The sequence below is a fragment of the Clarias gariepinus genome, chromosome 25, assembly GCF_024256425.1.
Source record: "Clarias gariepinus isolate MV-2021 ecotype Netherlands chromosome 25, CGAR_prim_01v2, whole genome shotgun sequence".
Taxonomy (NCBI): domain Eukaryota; kingdom Metazoa; phylum Chordata; class Actinopteri; order Siluriformes; family Clariidae; genus Clarias; species Clarias gariepinus.
Genome location: NC_071124.1, coordinates 7,808,086 through 7,823,897, shown reverse-complemented (window position 1 = coordinate 7,823,897; position 15,812 = coordinate 7,808,086). Strand labels below are relative to the sequence as shown.

The window sequence follows — 15,812 nt, the reverse complement described above, 5'->3', positions numbered from 1 at the left end:
ATTCGAGCAGTGGATGCATGTATACAAAATGACTTGCGAGTACTCTTGTTTCCTTAGCAGCATGCAGGAAAAAAAATCGTACGCAGTTTAATGTTTGCAATTCAGTTGTCTTTTACTATGCATATATAAATAGACTAACCAGACAAAAAAAAAAGACATACACGCTAATATTTCCATATTTAAGCCGTTTGCTTTAATTTTTTTTAAAGGATCTTGTATTGATAATAGAAGAGTCAAACCGCTGTGTAAAGCCTTCTCCAGCACATACATGATTCTCAGTAGGGTTAAGGTCTGGACTCTATGGTGGTCAATCCATGTGTAAAAATTACATTGTCTCACACTCCCTGAACCACACATTCACAATTTGAGCCCGATTTATCCTGGCATCCTCATCTTGTAAATATGCCCGTGTCGTCAGGGAAGAAAAAAACTATTAATGGGAAATCCTGGTCATATAGTGAGGTCATGTAGTCAGCTGACCTATTTTTTTCTAGATCTGACCAACACAAGCAACCCCAGATCATGATACTGACCCAACAGGCTTGTAAAGTAGGCACTAGGCATGATGGGTATTTAACTTCATCCACCTCTCTTCTTACCCTGATGTGCGCATCACTCTGAAGTAGGGTAAATCTGGACTCATCAGTTCATTTGAACCTGTTTCCAATGCTCCACAGTCTATTCCCTAGGAAACTTTTTTTTCTTTTCCTGATTAACCTCATTGATAAGTGGTTTTCTCAAGGCTACACAGCAGTTTAGTCACAATCCTTTTAGTTCTCTTCTCATTATGCATGGGGAAATGCTCTTTTTTTTATTATTACACATAGCTGTGAGCTCTACTGTTTTTTTTTGTTTTGTTTTTTTTTTGTTTTTTTTGCCAATTAAATTTCACTTAGTGATCCCTTATCATGTTCATTTAGATGGTTTTCCTTCTCGAAAATAATGTTCACCAGTATCCTTTCAGGTTTTAATATATAAATAATGCGATTTACAGTTCTTAACCCAATTTTAGTAGTTTTAGCAGTCTCCTTAGTTGCTGTTTTTTTCCTTGATGCAGGACAATAATTTGTCCCTTCTGAAAGACCACAGGATGTCTTCTCACATGGTTGTTTAAAAAAATAAGAAGTTACTTACATATCAGTTAGGGTTAAATAACCTGTTGCCCGCTAAATCATATTAATCACTACAGTAATTGTCCAATAGAAGGACTCTTAACTATTTGCTTAGTTAATTTCAGGTGGTGACAAAGAAGTTAGATGTCAAGTTGTAGTTGTCTGCTTTTTAAGTCATGAGAGACTTTAAAAGTGCAGTTGTACAATATTAAAGCGCAATTTTTAAGGTATCAAGTTGTAATTGTGTGTTTAATAAGTTGCAGTTGTGAGATACTGTACACAGAAATTAAGTCTAGTTGTAAGATAGAGTTTTACAATTGTCAATAATTCGAATTGTAAGATAAGGTTAGGTGGTAATTTGCAGTTGCGAAATAAAAAGTTATTTGTGAGGTGGTTGCAGTTGTGTGATAGCACAGCACAGTTATGAGATATAAGGATGCAATCGTTTGTTTAACAAGTCCCAGTTATGAAGTATAAAGAAATAAAAAAATATAAAGAAATAAAGTCTATTTGCAACAATTGTGCGTTATTAATTTGCAGTTATAATATATTAAGTCTAGTTGCTAGAAATCAAGTTGTTTGATATGATGGAGTGATTATGGGTCTTCATCCACTTCTAAATAACAATTAAGGAGATGTAAAATTACTGAAAATGGCTTAAGGACTGTCCAACACAATATTACAAACCTGTAAAGATTGCCTTGAACCTTCCACTTTGTGGAAGAAATGTGGTCAGAAAAAACAAAAAAACAAAAAACAGAGATCATTTAAATGCTTGGTGAAGTTGCGACGTAAATAACTTACAGTAGAAAGCACAGCTATGTCTAATAGTGAAGGTAAGAGCATTTCCATACACACACAATGTGATGAGAACTCACAGGATTTGGACTAAACAGATAAGTGTCCTTAAGAAAACCAATCATTGAAAATAAGAGTGATCAGAACAAAAGCTTTAGTTTTTCTGGGGATCTTGAAGATTGGCCGTGGAACAAGGTCATGTGGTCTGATAAGTTCAGATTCCAGAGTCAGGGTGCATCAGGGTAAAAAGGGAAGCGCATGAAATGATGCATTCATCATGCATAGTGCTGACTGTACAAGCCTCTTGAGACAGTGTTATGATCTAAGGTTGCTTTAGTTGGTCAGGTCTAGATTTAGCAATGTTATGTGGCAAAAAATGAAGTCAGCTGATGACCTGAATGTACTGAATGACCAGATTATCACATCCATAGAGGGTTTTTTCTTTTCTTTTGATAAAACAGGTATATTCCAAGAGCACAAGGAATTATTTTGACTCATTCGTCAGTGAAATCATGGAGTGTGCTCCTTTTTTCCCCAGACTGGTAGTGTATAAAGTAACAGGTTGCAATTTAGAGCTAATACAATACTTACTCTAGTTGTTTGATGATAATTATTGATTCCAAGATTATTATTAGTATCACTTACTATTCGTTTGATTGTTGCCATTGTGTAATTCTGAGTTATCAATTTGTGTTTGTCAGCTTTTTTAATTGCAGTTTTGAGATAAATATTTGGGATAGAAATCGAGTCTAGTTAAATCCAGTCACGAGATATCCAGCCGATTGATATTAAAGAGTTATTCCAAGGTAAGTCGCAAGCGTAAAATATTACCTTAACGTTTATGACGTCACTGGTCTAGTTATGTACTGATTGCTCATGATATGGTGTCGCAGTTGTGTTACATTCAAGGTCAAAAGGTGACAAAATAAAGAACAGTGTGTGTTTATATAGTGGAAGTGAAAGAGAGGTATTTTGCTAGCATGGTGTGTATCTACTAAGTGTCAGAGAAAGTGACCTTCATTAAATGATGTAACATTTCTCACATTTAGTGATGGGAGTGGTCTGTTTGGGACTGACTCCGCCCCTTTTCCCTCTGATCAAGGCTAATTGAATGGTTCGATGAGGATGCACTGTACTGTAAGTGATACGCCTCGGCCTTCGAAATGTTTTCACATCATCACACAAACGTAACCCACAGAGCAGTACGTTTGTGCAGGCCGTGTCTTTCTGACGGCACTTCTGTAAGCGTCAGGGTGTGTGAGAGGAGAGAAGAGATAATCTACAAACACATTTTCATGCGTATTACACTGATGATTTCATCAGGTGAAGGTTGTGAGTGTGAGAGAGTACGTGTGTGTGTTTGTGTGTGTGTGTGGGTGTGTGTGTGTGGGGCACAGTTCATTCTCCTCCGTATCTCATCTTCAGAGCTCCCCCGCTGGGCTAAATGATAGAGTGATGACTCTGACCTCTGTCCAGGTGCATGACCTGCTATAATTACATGTCTCACTGACACCTGAAATGACTCCGTCCGTCTTACTCCCTCCATGTCTGCATGTCTGTCTATCTGTCCGCACTTGCAACATGTAGTATATATGTATATTTCTTTCTTGCCATCTTTATCTCAAGTATTTTTCGCGTTTTTCTCAGTCCTGTGTTTTTCTCAGTCTCATAGTTTGTCCCATCTGTCTTGTCTTTCTCCCTGTTTCTAATCCTCTGTCCATTTTTCTTTGTCTGTTTCTGTCCATCTTCTGTCCAATTTTTGTCCACTTTGTCCAAGTCTCCTGCTCTCTTTCCTTCTCTGTTTAACATTAAACAAAGAGAAAGAGAAACCAAATCGAGATATATACAGAAAGAGAGAAGAGAAGACGCAGAAACCAAGAAAAAGAAAAATGGGAAGGAGGAAGGCCTCTCCCCTTGTCTTGGTCTATCTGTGTCCATCTATGTCTTTGTCTCTCTCCTTTTTGTTTTTCTATATATATTTCCCTTTTTTCCCCTCTTAGTGTTCTCTCACTATCTCTCGATCTTTCTTTTGCTCTCTGTTTATCCCGCAGTTGTCTATTTTTCTTTTTCTTGGTTTCTGCGTCTCCTCTTCTCTCTTTCTGTCTTCAATCACTTACTTCTTAAATATTTTATCTCTCTGTTACAGGCATTTATATAGTCTTTCTCTCCACTTTTTCCCCCTTCTCCTCTCCATCCCTCTTTCTTAGTTCTCATGTACTAGTTCTCATCTTTTCTTTACATTAATCCCACTTTGCACAGCCAGAGTGTGCAACATAAAAAAAAGGAAATATTGCATTAATTTTCAAATGATGATATTACATTTAGTGTGAGACCCTCATACATCACGCGGCGAGAACTAGTCCCTTACTGTATGCGCTTAATCTTAATGGTATCGCTGGATGTCAAGGGCATGGAGGAAATTAAATCGGAAAGTGTGGATAGACCAAAGAAGATATTATCTCTTGATGATTGCAGTTTTGATAGGTATTGCAGCGGATTTCATTTTCGGCGCACGCCGGAGAGATGAGCTAGCTGCCCCGTTTGCTCATTTTTCTTCGTCATGATTTATGTGAGTTGAGCATAAACTTTGGTTAAATTTCTAATGTTTTTTTTTTTTTTTTTTTTAACAGATCTTTTTTAATCTACCAACACACAACGGAACACACACACTCACATATATATATATATATATATATATATATATATATTCATACTTGTGGAAGTCCATCTTTCTGCTTAAGGATCAACAACTAAAATGAATCATGCTTCAGCCTCGGTTGTATGTGGATGTCTGTTTTCCCCGTATATGATTGGTGAATGCATATTGGCACATACGCGCTAAATGTATAACGTGTACACACACATCCCTGAAGATTTGAAGGAAAAAGAGAGATGTCGGCAGGAGAGTTGAGGAGGGAAAAAAAAAACGCCGGCGAGACGGAGGGTGTCATTACTCAGGCTTGTTTACATTCTAAATACGTAATGAAATCTTGTTGGCAATAATGAAGGAAATAAAAGTTTGGGAAATTGTAATAGTGGTGAAGTTTGAGAGATGAGCCGCGGCCTGCGAAATAACATTTCAGAGCAAAGAAGCGCATTATTATGCAGTGGCTGTGCCTGCTGGAGACACCAAGATGAACAGCCTCGGCTTGCCAAAATGCTGTTAGTGCCTTCCTGAAGTATGGCACATTGTAAAAAGGCCTCCGATTCCATATTGAGATTATATATAAAAGTATATCCATACACAGCATTATATGTTATAGATGCCCGACCCCCCAAATAGGTAGCTTTTTTTTTTTTCTTTCAAAATAAATATATAAATAAGCATATTGCACTGGAGCCCATCCCTGCCCTGATCTTATAGACCTGGATATTAAAAACAGAATATTGCATTTTCCAGGGTCTAGATATCCTGATCTACCTTCTTGTTGTGTCTTTAAGGGGGGGGGGGGAGGGGATAACAATGGAAAAAGAGAACTAAATGACAAAAAGTCTAATAGAAAGAAGGAGGGGGCCTTTACGTCACGTCACGTCACCTCGGTCATGATGTAAAGTACAGAAGTGTCCTTGTGCAGGCTCTTATTCATTTTATTTTTATTTTTGGAATTCTTCTCACTTCTTTCCTTTTATGTACACGACACAAACTGGTCTTTTCACAGTTTTCACCCCACTGGATGAAGATCAGTGTGTGAAACCCAGTACGAGTCAACAAATAATTCAAACTTCAACTAGTTTTTGCACCTTTGTAGTAAAATAATTAGGAATGAAATAGCTGTTCTTTGTATTTAAGAACAATGATGTCACTTTAAAGAAGTGGTGGATAATGGTGGATTGTGGCTCAGTCGGTTAAGGCTGTGGGTTACTGATCGGAGGGTCAGCAGTTCGAGCCCCAGCACAGCCAAGTTGCCACTGTTGAGCCCTCGAGCAATGCTCTTAATCCCATCTGCTCCAGGGGCACTGTATGTTGACTGACCCTGCGCTCTGACCCCAGCTTCCTATCTGGAATATATGAAAAAAAAAATGTTTTTACTGTGCTGAAAGGCACATGTGACAAACAATCGAATATTATTATTATTATTATTATGGGAGACGCCCACTAACTGCTTTTAGTAATTTAATTTAAAATTAAAAAATAAAAATAAAATCTGTAACAGGTCATGCTTGAAGCTTGGGAGATTGTATATAACATGACATCGTCCTGTACTGCATCTTATACAAGAGTTAGATCCGACAGAGTGACGGGGAGTGATGAGGATGGGTTCCCTGTTAAGTCTGGTTCCTCTTAAGGTTTCTTCCTAGTGCCATTTTGGGGATTTTTTTCCTCGCTACTGTAGCCCTCTGCTTGCTCATCAGGGACAATCTCATTATTATCTAGAGCAGTACTGGAAATAGGGGAGTGCAGCTGCCTGCCAAAACCCAGATACATTTTGTTTTGTTCACGGCTCATGCAAGGTACACAGCTAACTAACTTCTAACGCAAAGCTGAATTCCAAATACCTCTCCAACACCTGATTGAGGGCACTACTTGGTGTGTGGAACAAAATATAAATGCACACCCTACATGGCGCACTAGCTTTCCATTTAATAGTATTTGGAATTCAAACCCAGAAACCAAGAAGTTAGCTGAGAAAATGGATTAAATGGAAATAAAAAAGTTAATTTAATAAAGTTCATAAAAAAATAAAGTTTCTCAGAACTGTTCACCACCTCCAATGAGTTATTCTCCTCAGCTTTTAGTTACATACTACTGATAAGATTTTAAAACTACTTTAACCCCTATTCATTATACTAACTGTTGGTCACCACCTCCACCAGTGGAAGTGGAAGGATATGTGTCTGTGGAGCAAAATGACTGGTAAAAAAAAAAAAACAAGTCCTAAACATAAAAATGTAGAACTGCTGTATAAAAGCAATATCACATTCAGGATCGTATAGCTGCATCACAGCCATGCAGGTATTCTGTACAACAGCACTTCCGGTCATGTGAATTTGTTTAATTAGCTAAAAAAAAAAAAAAAAGGAAGAAGGAAGGACGGATGGCTAGACATCCAAACTTAAAAAAAAAAAAATACAGCAAGTAAAAATCTTGAAACTGTAGCCAGAAATTATCTTCCAAAAGAACAAGAAATGCACACTTACACATGTGGTAGAATATATACTGTATATGTGAGCCTATATATAGGCTCATAGATTCTATGTTAGGTTTGCTGTTTGTTTATTATTTCAGATAGCAAGAAATACAGTTTTAGATAAATGTGACTAGATTCAAGATAGGTTCACTCTCTAGGTTGTTATTTTTTGCAGTGCAAAAGTCTTGAAGCATTAATTCTTCAATTTCCATTCTTTTGTTATGCAAATTGTTGTATTGAATTAGAAATTATATTACAGACAATAAAGTAGAATGTTTAAAATATTTAAAGGGGACCTATTATGCAAAATTTACTGTTTAGTCATTTTTAGACCTTAAGACTGGTTTCTAGCATACACACAAACAAAATGTGTGTGGGGGGGGGGACATACTGCTTTTTGTTTTCCTTTCAGCTTTTTTTTGTCTTAGCCAGGGCTTTAAGAAGCTGGTCTTCTCTCTCTGTGACCTCATACAAGAACATACCTTCACCTGGTGTGTTGATCAGCTTTGCTATCCTCTAAATGGGTGAATGGGTGTGATTCAGCTGTAGTTCTTTCATATAGACACCGAACTGGTGGAGTGAAAATAAAGAGATTTTGTTGTGAGAATCAAGGGGCAGCCTACGGTTTGAAAAACTATGTGCCGAAACAATACAGTTCCTCGAATGTCCACTGGGGGCTGGTTTCTAAAGGGACTCAATACTCAATAGGTCCACATTTTCATTTAGGCATTTGGCAGGCACCAAATGCCTAAATGTAAATACCGACTTACATTTTCATCCTATTATATACATCTGAGCTGTTGAGGGTTAAGGGCCTTGCTCAAGGGCCCAACAGCCTGGTACTAAAATGGATTTGGTCTCCTAGCTAGATTTCACTAGCTAGATTGGCGTGGTGAATTTGCGGTTGTCAAACTGTATCACTTTAGCTGACAAGCTAACTGGAATAGTTGTAGTTTAACTAGCTACAAAAATACAGGAGTTACCACAATGTGTAGGATATAACAATCGAATGCAAAGTAATGATAGCTAAGATTATGTAAGGTTATGGAAATAATGCATTATCTGAAGAGCTTTTCAGTTGGAGCATTAACACACACTTTGGGAGAGCTCTGAGATCTGTGCTAACGTTTTAAAGTTATATTAAAATATGGGACCTTTAAATGAAGTTCAGACTTTCGTAGTATGGTGGCTTGAACTCGCGCCGTCCACAACTTTGTGCAAAATTTTATAATACATTTCATGAGGAAAAATCTGACCTACATCTAAACCTTTGCTTCTTTCCCATTTTAAATATTATTTCAACATTGCAAATTTAATATGGTCTCAGAATTTCAAACCTCACCCCAGGTGATGCATGTCATTTACAAGTAACATAATTGCACTGAGATGACTCTATGCTAGGTTACTATAAACGTACTATACTGTGTGTAGTCAAAGTGTATGTATGTATGTGTAGTGTATGCAAGTCTGAGGCGTATATTACCCGTCAATCTTGATAAGCAATACTCTGATCTTTGGCGTCAAGGTGACATCTCATGAACCAAACCTGTCTCCTTTTTTGCATGAGGTCAGCCGGAGACAAATCTAGCAGGAAAATCACTCTCATCACCATGACGATCACATCCACGATCAAATAGAGCGGAAGAGAAAGAGAGGAGATGGCAATGATGACATTTATAGATAGTAACAGGAGAGTGTAGAGTGGAGGATACATTTCCAACAATAAGATATTTGGATATTTTAGAGAAAATAGAGAGACGAAAACAGGCTTGGTTTTCTGTAATTGGGCTAATTGGTTTGGCCGTTTGTAGAAGCTCGGATGCCAGTGAACAAATGTGTGTGTGTGTGGGAGTGAGATAGCGGACACACTCGACACCTTTCCAAATCTGGGATTTCATCCCCAGGGTCTCTTAGCACATGGTTAGAAGGCCCTGCTTTTTTCTCTAATCAGAACATGGATCTGAGTCAAAGCTCATTTTCTGTTCTCTTTAAACTTTAATCAGGAACACGAATCTGATCTGATTCTAGAATGTGCTAATTAGATCTTTTTGCAGAAAAGAAATGGTATAATCTCATTTAATGATGTTATCTTGACACTCGTTATAACTTTCCTTACAATTTGCTCTTTGTAAGAAATAATTGCACTTTGGGTAGCAAGTAAATCAGACTAATGATTGATAATGATTTCTTTAATAAATTTAAACAAGAGTCACATGAGCATGTTCCTCAGTGTGTGGTGTATTCTTATATCATGTAGGATAACAAGAGGAAACAAACAAATTTTATTGAATAGAAAAAATTACAACTTATTAAAAAATAAAATTAAAACTATATAGTTACTGTATATAAATATGTAAATATGAACCGCCTTAAACCTAGATTTACCCACCTACATTAGTAGGTTTAACAGAACCTGACCTGACAGGACCTGGGATGCTTTTACAGTATGTTTAACATGCCATGGCACTCTCCTGTTTAACTAATGTTTTACTTCTTTACTCACTTATGTAATTACCTTTGTACTGATGTACGTACGTACTTACTTACTCACTCACTCACTCACTCACTTACGTAATAACTTATGTACGTACATACAGTACTAACTTATGTAATAACTTGCATATTTACTTACTGACTTGCTTAGGTACCTTAATACATACTTACTTGCATACTTATTTACTAACTTACTTACTACTTATGTTATAACTTGCTTGCTTATTTAATTACTTATGTAATAAAAGATGTATGTACACACTTACTTAAGCACCTATTTACTTACTTACTTGAATAATAACTTGTGTACTTACTCACTTATGTAATACTTTCTTCACCTTTCCTCACCTTATACTCACCTTTCATACTTACTCATGTACTTGAATACTTACAGTACACTTTTGCTTTCTCACATACTCACTTATTTAGTTATTTACATACAGTATACTTACTTCCAACTTGACCAGTCAACACTCTTGGATTAGTTGTTGTTCTTCTTTTTATTATTATTATTATTATTATTCCCTAAAATCTCATCATTAAAAGCATTTTTAGAAACCCTAAAAATTATGTAAATACAATGAAAGGTTGGCCAATGAATCTGTTGGCATCAACAAAACAAAACCGATGTAAGTCTCAGATTCAGCATCAGTTTAAACACATTTTTGACTATTTTTCTAATGCAGTATTTAGATTATGCAAATCAATAATGTTTAGATTACACCTTAGATGTTGTCAGTTTTTTTTTTTTTTTTTTTAGTAGCTTTTAGACCACTAGCTTCAAGCCTGAAAAAAAAGTCAGCTGAAAATGACAAATAGCTTTTTTTCTTTGTTGTCAATTGTTATATGATGTAACATAAAAGCAAGAGACACTTTCCAAAGGGAAAATAAAAAAGACTAATATGATGACATATGAATGAGAAAAAGGCAATGATGGAGTTTTGTGTATTGGCAGTAGATTACCGCATGAATACACCCATTTATGCTCATTTATTACTATTCTTAAAGTAGTCCTTAAATATCAAACAACATGGATTGGTGTCGGAAATACAACATTGGTCAATCACAGATTTAAAGGAAAAACAAACAAACAAACACACATTTCTTTTTACGGGAGTCCAGCCAGTGCGTGACGACAGGGGGACAGACAGACGTCAAACTGGGTGTTCAGATACAGTATGTCTTGTAGAACCAAAGTTATCATTACATTTGTAATGCATAAACTTTACAACAAACTCAGATTCACAATGAACTCATAAAATGCTCATATTATTTATTTATTATACACAGTATCTGTCTTATCAATTTTATAGTTGGTGAAAATTTAAATAGAACACTCTATATTGCACAATCCTAAATCCTGTATTTATTAAAATAATAAAAAAAGAAATAATAAAAAAGAAAACAGCCAAAAATGCTCTGGGCTTTTCTTTTAACAACATGGTGTATTCCTTATATTATCCATTCGAGTGCTGTTATTTCTTACCAAAACATAAACTTCAAGCTAGCATTTAGTATTTATAAGTGAGTCTGCGTAACAGTTTGAGTACAAACTCGACTGAAATAGAGCAGAGTTCATGGATTGAGAAGATTTGTGCCTTTTTTTCTTTCTTTTTTTTTTACATGCAATAATCTAGACAATCTGTGCATCATTTCCTTTAATTAAAATAACTTTGCAAAAATTTATAAGCAAAATAGTTGAATCAAGTGTCATTTAGCAATGGGGATCGTCAGTCAATCTCCATGGACCCCCATGTTAAAATCCCAACATTTTTAACCAAAATAAACATTTGCAGCCTGGTAAAAAATATGGTTTTGGTCTTCATAGCTAGATTGCCCATTCATGACAACTGTACACTTAAAATTATATTGAGCCATTAAATTGTGTACAAGTAGAGGCGTGGCCATTTTAAGTTAGCTTTAGGTAAACAGCTAACTTGAATCGTAGTACTATAGTTTAACTAACCACGAGGAGCTGACATGGGGCATATACAGTAAATTTTGCATTAGCCCCCATAGCATTTTAGCGAAGGAAAAGCTTAGCTTGTGGGAGTGACTGAGTTAGGTAGGGGTGTTCCAAACAACAGCAAAGCCCCAATCATTTCTCCTATTTACCCATTTTTTGGATTAACCCAGGATTTAGCCGGTGTGAGCTCCTCCACTGAGGATGACGACCAGAGCCTCCAGATTTGAGCTTCAAAACCTAAGGGTGACGTAAACACGGGTTTGTCCGGTATTTACACAGTCCATGGGGTGTAAATACTTATAATCAAGGCAAATTTGGTGCTAAAAATATCCCACATATTTAGAGCCATGTCTGTAACATACATACTCATAACTTACTAATTAAGATAATTTTATTGTTTTTGTTTTAAAATGTGTGTAAAAAAATGAGAGGTTAGGTTTGTAAATGTATTTTGTACACGTACACAACTGAAACAAAATGACAGGAATAAGTCATAAAACTGCAAAAAATTAAATATTTGCCTTTTTCCTAATCCGCATGTAAAGATATCCTTATTTACTTCCTCATCTTCCTCATCTTGTGCCTAATTGGCATTTGTATGATTCAGGGACAGATTTTATTTTAATGTGATGGTACCATGAAACCCATTTCTCATATGGATGTGTTAATGTGAGAGTGAGAGAGAGAAAAACACAGAGATCACACTTAAAAGGGTTTTAGTGTTTGCTAATGAATTACAGGCGGCCATTAGCTTTGTACAGTCATAAACTAGCAAATTAAATAAAGACCTGCATAGTGACCACTGCATTTGCTCCTATAGAGAGGGCAGTAGCTTTAAAGATTATACACTCGGGTGTCTGTATACGTACAAGCAAACTATTATCAGTCTCAGTTGATGTATATTACTGTAGATGTTTCATAAATGTAAAATTTGTCTCGCTGTTCAGTGACTTGTGTTTTTTTTATTTTATGTTATTTATTATACCACAGCTTTGTTTACTCATTAATTCTGATTGCTCAGAAGGTATAGGGACATATGCGAGGACTCATTTGACAGATGATAGAATTAAGTGGTTTGTGTGAGGAGATTTATAGAAGGAGTCTACAGAGTTACTGTTTGAGTTTAAACAATAAGGGAAAGTCTTCACTATTATCGACTTTGCGCTTTGTTTTTCTGTATTTTCTGACAAGTTGCTTTTTTCTGGTATTAACTTTAAACCAGAAAAAGATGGAGCTGCTGGTGAGGGAATGACTGACTGGTTAATGCTGTAAAGTCGAGAACTTTAGTGTGACTGTGCATGTTTGAATCCCTGTCAGGGGCGCCAAAGTCATATGTACTGTAGCTTGGCCATGATTTCTGGGAAAAGGTGATGATGATGTGTCTTCTCCATCAGTCATAGCTGGAAGAGCCAATTATATATGTGAGCTTGTGTATGCGGAAGGAGGCAGATTGCACTTTCTTCAGCACGTCTTACACCTTCTCGTGGTTGTCATATAATAGACATGACTTGGCTGGTGGGTGGGAATTGTTATTTGAAAATCAACTCTACAGCGACTGCTGATTGTTTTCTTAAGTGTTTTATTCCTTTTTTCTACCTATAATTTTTGTACAACTTAAATTGTATATTTTATGGATAAGTTGGTTTGACTAAGACTCGTGTTTAAGAACCGTTTCTCTGATTAAACAGAAATGTACTATAAACATAGCGCATATCTCCAAGGCCTTGTTTTTTTTTTTTCAGGACACATATAATTCTCTCTTTCTTCTTTCTGTTTGAGACGGCTTCTGATCACGCATTAAAGGCCCTCTTTTATAATACACCACAATTTATGGATCTATTATTCCTTTACCCATTCGTCATTTTATGAAGCAAAAGGCAAGCGGTTGTTCTGTATTAATGTTCTTTTCTTCCTTTGCTTTCATTCATTCCTGATTTTTTTTCTTTCCCTTTTTTCAGTGAGTCAGAGGAGGGAAGGGTGAGCGGGAGAGAGAAAGAGAGAAGGAGGGAGGGAGGGAGATCTCTTTTGTAAATACGAACTGTCTTATATGGCCCGACAGAGGCCTGGGGGGCATGGTAAACAAATGCAAACATAATTATGGAGGAAATTTCATAATAAACTGTAACTAAGATGATTGCCATGCCTGCTGTTATCCATCCACTTAAGCCACTTTTTTTTTTTCTCCTCCTCGACTTGTTATTGCACCAAGACGGAGTGGTTCTGTAATCACAGTTGCATGAATAAAAAAGGGGGATGAAAACAGAGAATAAGATAGAAGATTGATACAGTGTGGGCTGTCTTACCTTGAGCTCCGCTTCTCTGGTACCCCCCACCCCCCACCCCTCCAATGCATTCCTTGCTTTCGTGATTGATAAATTCATATCAAATGCTCCCAATGTACCCTTCTTGGGATACAACACTTAAAAAAAAAAAAAAAAAAGGAGGCGCTTAAGCTTAGTCTTGGAGAGATGCTAAACGTCCCCCCCCCCTCTCCCCCAAAGCGGGCGAGATTTGAAAGAAAGAGCTAGATGTGTTTGTCATCTAAGACAGTGCAGAGTGACAGTTTTACATTAAAGCGGGTCATTATATTTCCCTGCCGCCACCCGAGCTGACATTTTTACAAAGTGACAACTTTTACAGTTTGATAAATCAAATTTATGCTGAATAATGTGCGTCACAGCTGTCATCGAGGCCCAGCGAGCTCCAACAAGATGCGCAGGCTCCACATTCAAATTTCATCCTATTAGCATTTAATTTCTCCGTAATCCCACACACCCAGCACACACACACCTCTATGCACGCACAGACACGACTAAATGCAATCTATACCCCCTTTATAACTTCTTTATCATACAATCCGTCTTTCTTGACAATTAAGAGCGGCAAATCTAATCGCGGGGATATTGGAATTACACCCTGCTTTTTTGACTCATGTCAAAAACACGAGTTCTGACTTCCAAGGCAGCTGTCAAATCTTCCACACAGACACACATACACACATACACACACACACACACACACCAGCACTACAGCACCATCTTTTGAAATGATTACAATATCTTTCTCATGCTTTTAATGGCTTTCAGGCTGCATCATTATTCTAATAATTTTCATAGTTTTACTTTCCTGAAGAAATATTCCGAATGCACAAGTATTGTTTATGTATATAAATTCTCATTTCTAATGTAGTTGTGTCTCATTTAATGTTTTTGTTTGCTTTTTTGTGTTTTCAGACACCAGCTGAACAGGCAAAGGCTCGACTCCATCTAGTGCTCCAGGCTGCAGGTCAGTGACTGCTCACACCTTCACAAAGTAGGCAAAGTAAAAACGGCTCTCTGGTATTTAACCAAGGCTTAGATTTCATTAACATTTTCCCAATCTGATGAAGGCCAGTGTTTCAGTGATGCCCGTCCTCCCTTTGTTTTGTTTTAATCCCTAATTGGTGCATTATGGGTCCAGTGACCATATATTTTAGTTTTTACTATTTTACCTAAAAAACATTGGTAATTATTATTTTTTTCACTCTTTGAAATGTTACAAGCTACGCATTTCATGTAGAATGCTCTATTATACAAGGTCAATGTTCACACCAAACCATTTCAGTCATGATAGTAGTTCATAGAGTTATAGAGTTACCAACTTACCAACTTTTGTCTACAGACAACCTCATCCAAATAAGAGCAAATTAACAAACCAAATCCCACTTCTACTGGGACATATTTAAAAAATTAAGAGTAATTCAAGCACTTTGTTTTGACAGTAATGTGGCTAAGTGAGATCATTTTACTGAGAAAAAATGTTCATAGCTCAAATCGTTAAACAAAAATGCTAAAATCAGAAGACGAATCATACAAAAGGTAGTTTTTCATTTATTTTTAATACTTTTTTTTAATTTCTGTTGTTGTAATTGTATTTTTGGCAGTTGTTCACTTAAATTAATTATTACAATTTATTTCTTAAATTTAACATGGCTGGTTCTAGCTTGGTGCAGAAAGTGACAGCTGGCAGTCCACCAAAACTACAACAACAATGAATTTTATTATGTTTTGGAAGCTCGAATAATATATTACAAACACAACAAATTTCTAAACTAGGAAACACCATAATGATTTAACATCAACAATAGTTTTTTTATGGTAGTACTTCTAGTATAATTTGTTTAGTTTTTTTTTTTTTTTAACAAAATAAATACTGTTCACAGCACCTAATTTTTTATTTGGTGGAGAATGAGACATCTAGACAAAGCAAAACACCTACAAAAGTAAATATTAATTTCCATACCTTTAATAGTTAATGACTTAATTTAACATTTAT

General features: G+C 36.3%; 1 protein-coding gene across 1 annotated transcript in view; it reads left to right on the top strand.

The window, feature by feature from the left end:
• rsrc1 (arginine/serine-rich coiled-coil 1) overlaps positions 1 to 15,812 on the top strand; it is a 144,129-nt gene that overhangs the window by 60,519 nt on the left and 67,798 nt on the right. The window contains exon 6 of the mRNA XM_053486607.1: positions 14,732 to 14,783. Within this exon, the coding sequence (XP_053342582.1) occupies positions 14,732 to 14,783 (52 nt within the window). The remainder of the gene's footprint in view (positions 1 to 14,731; positions 14,784 to 15,812) is intronic.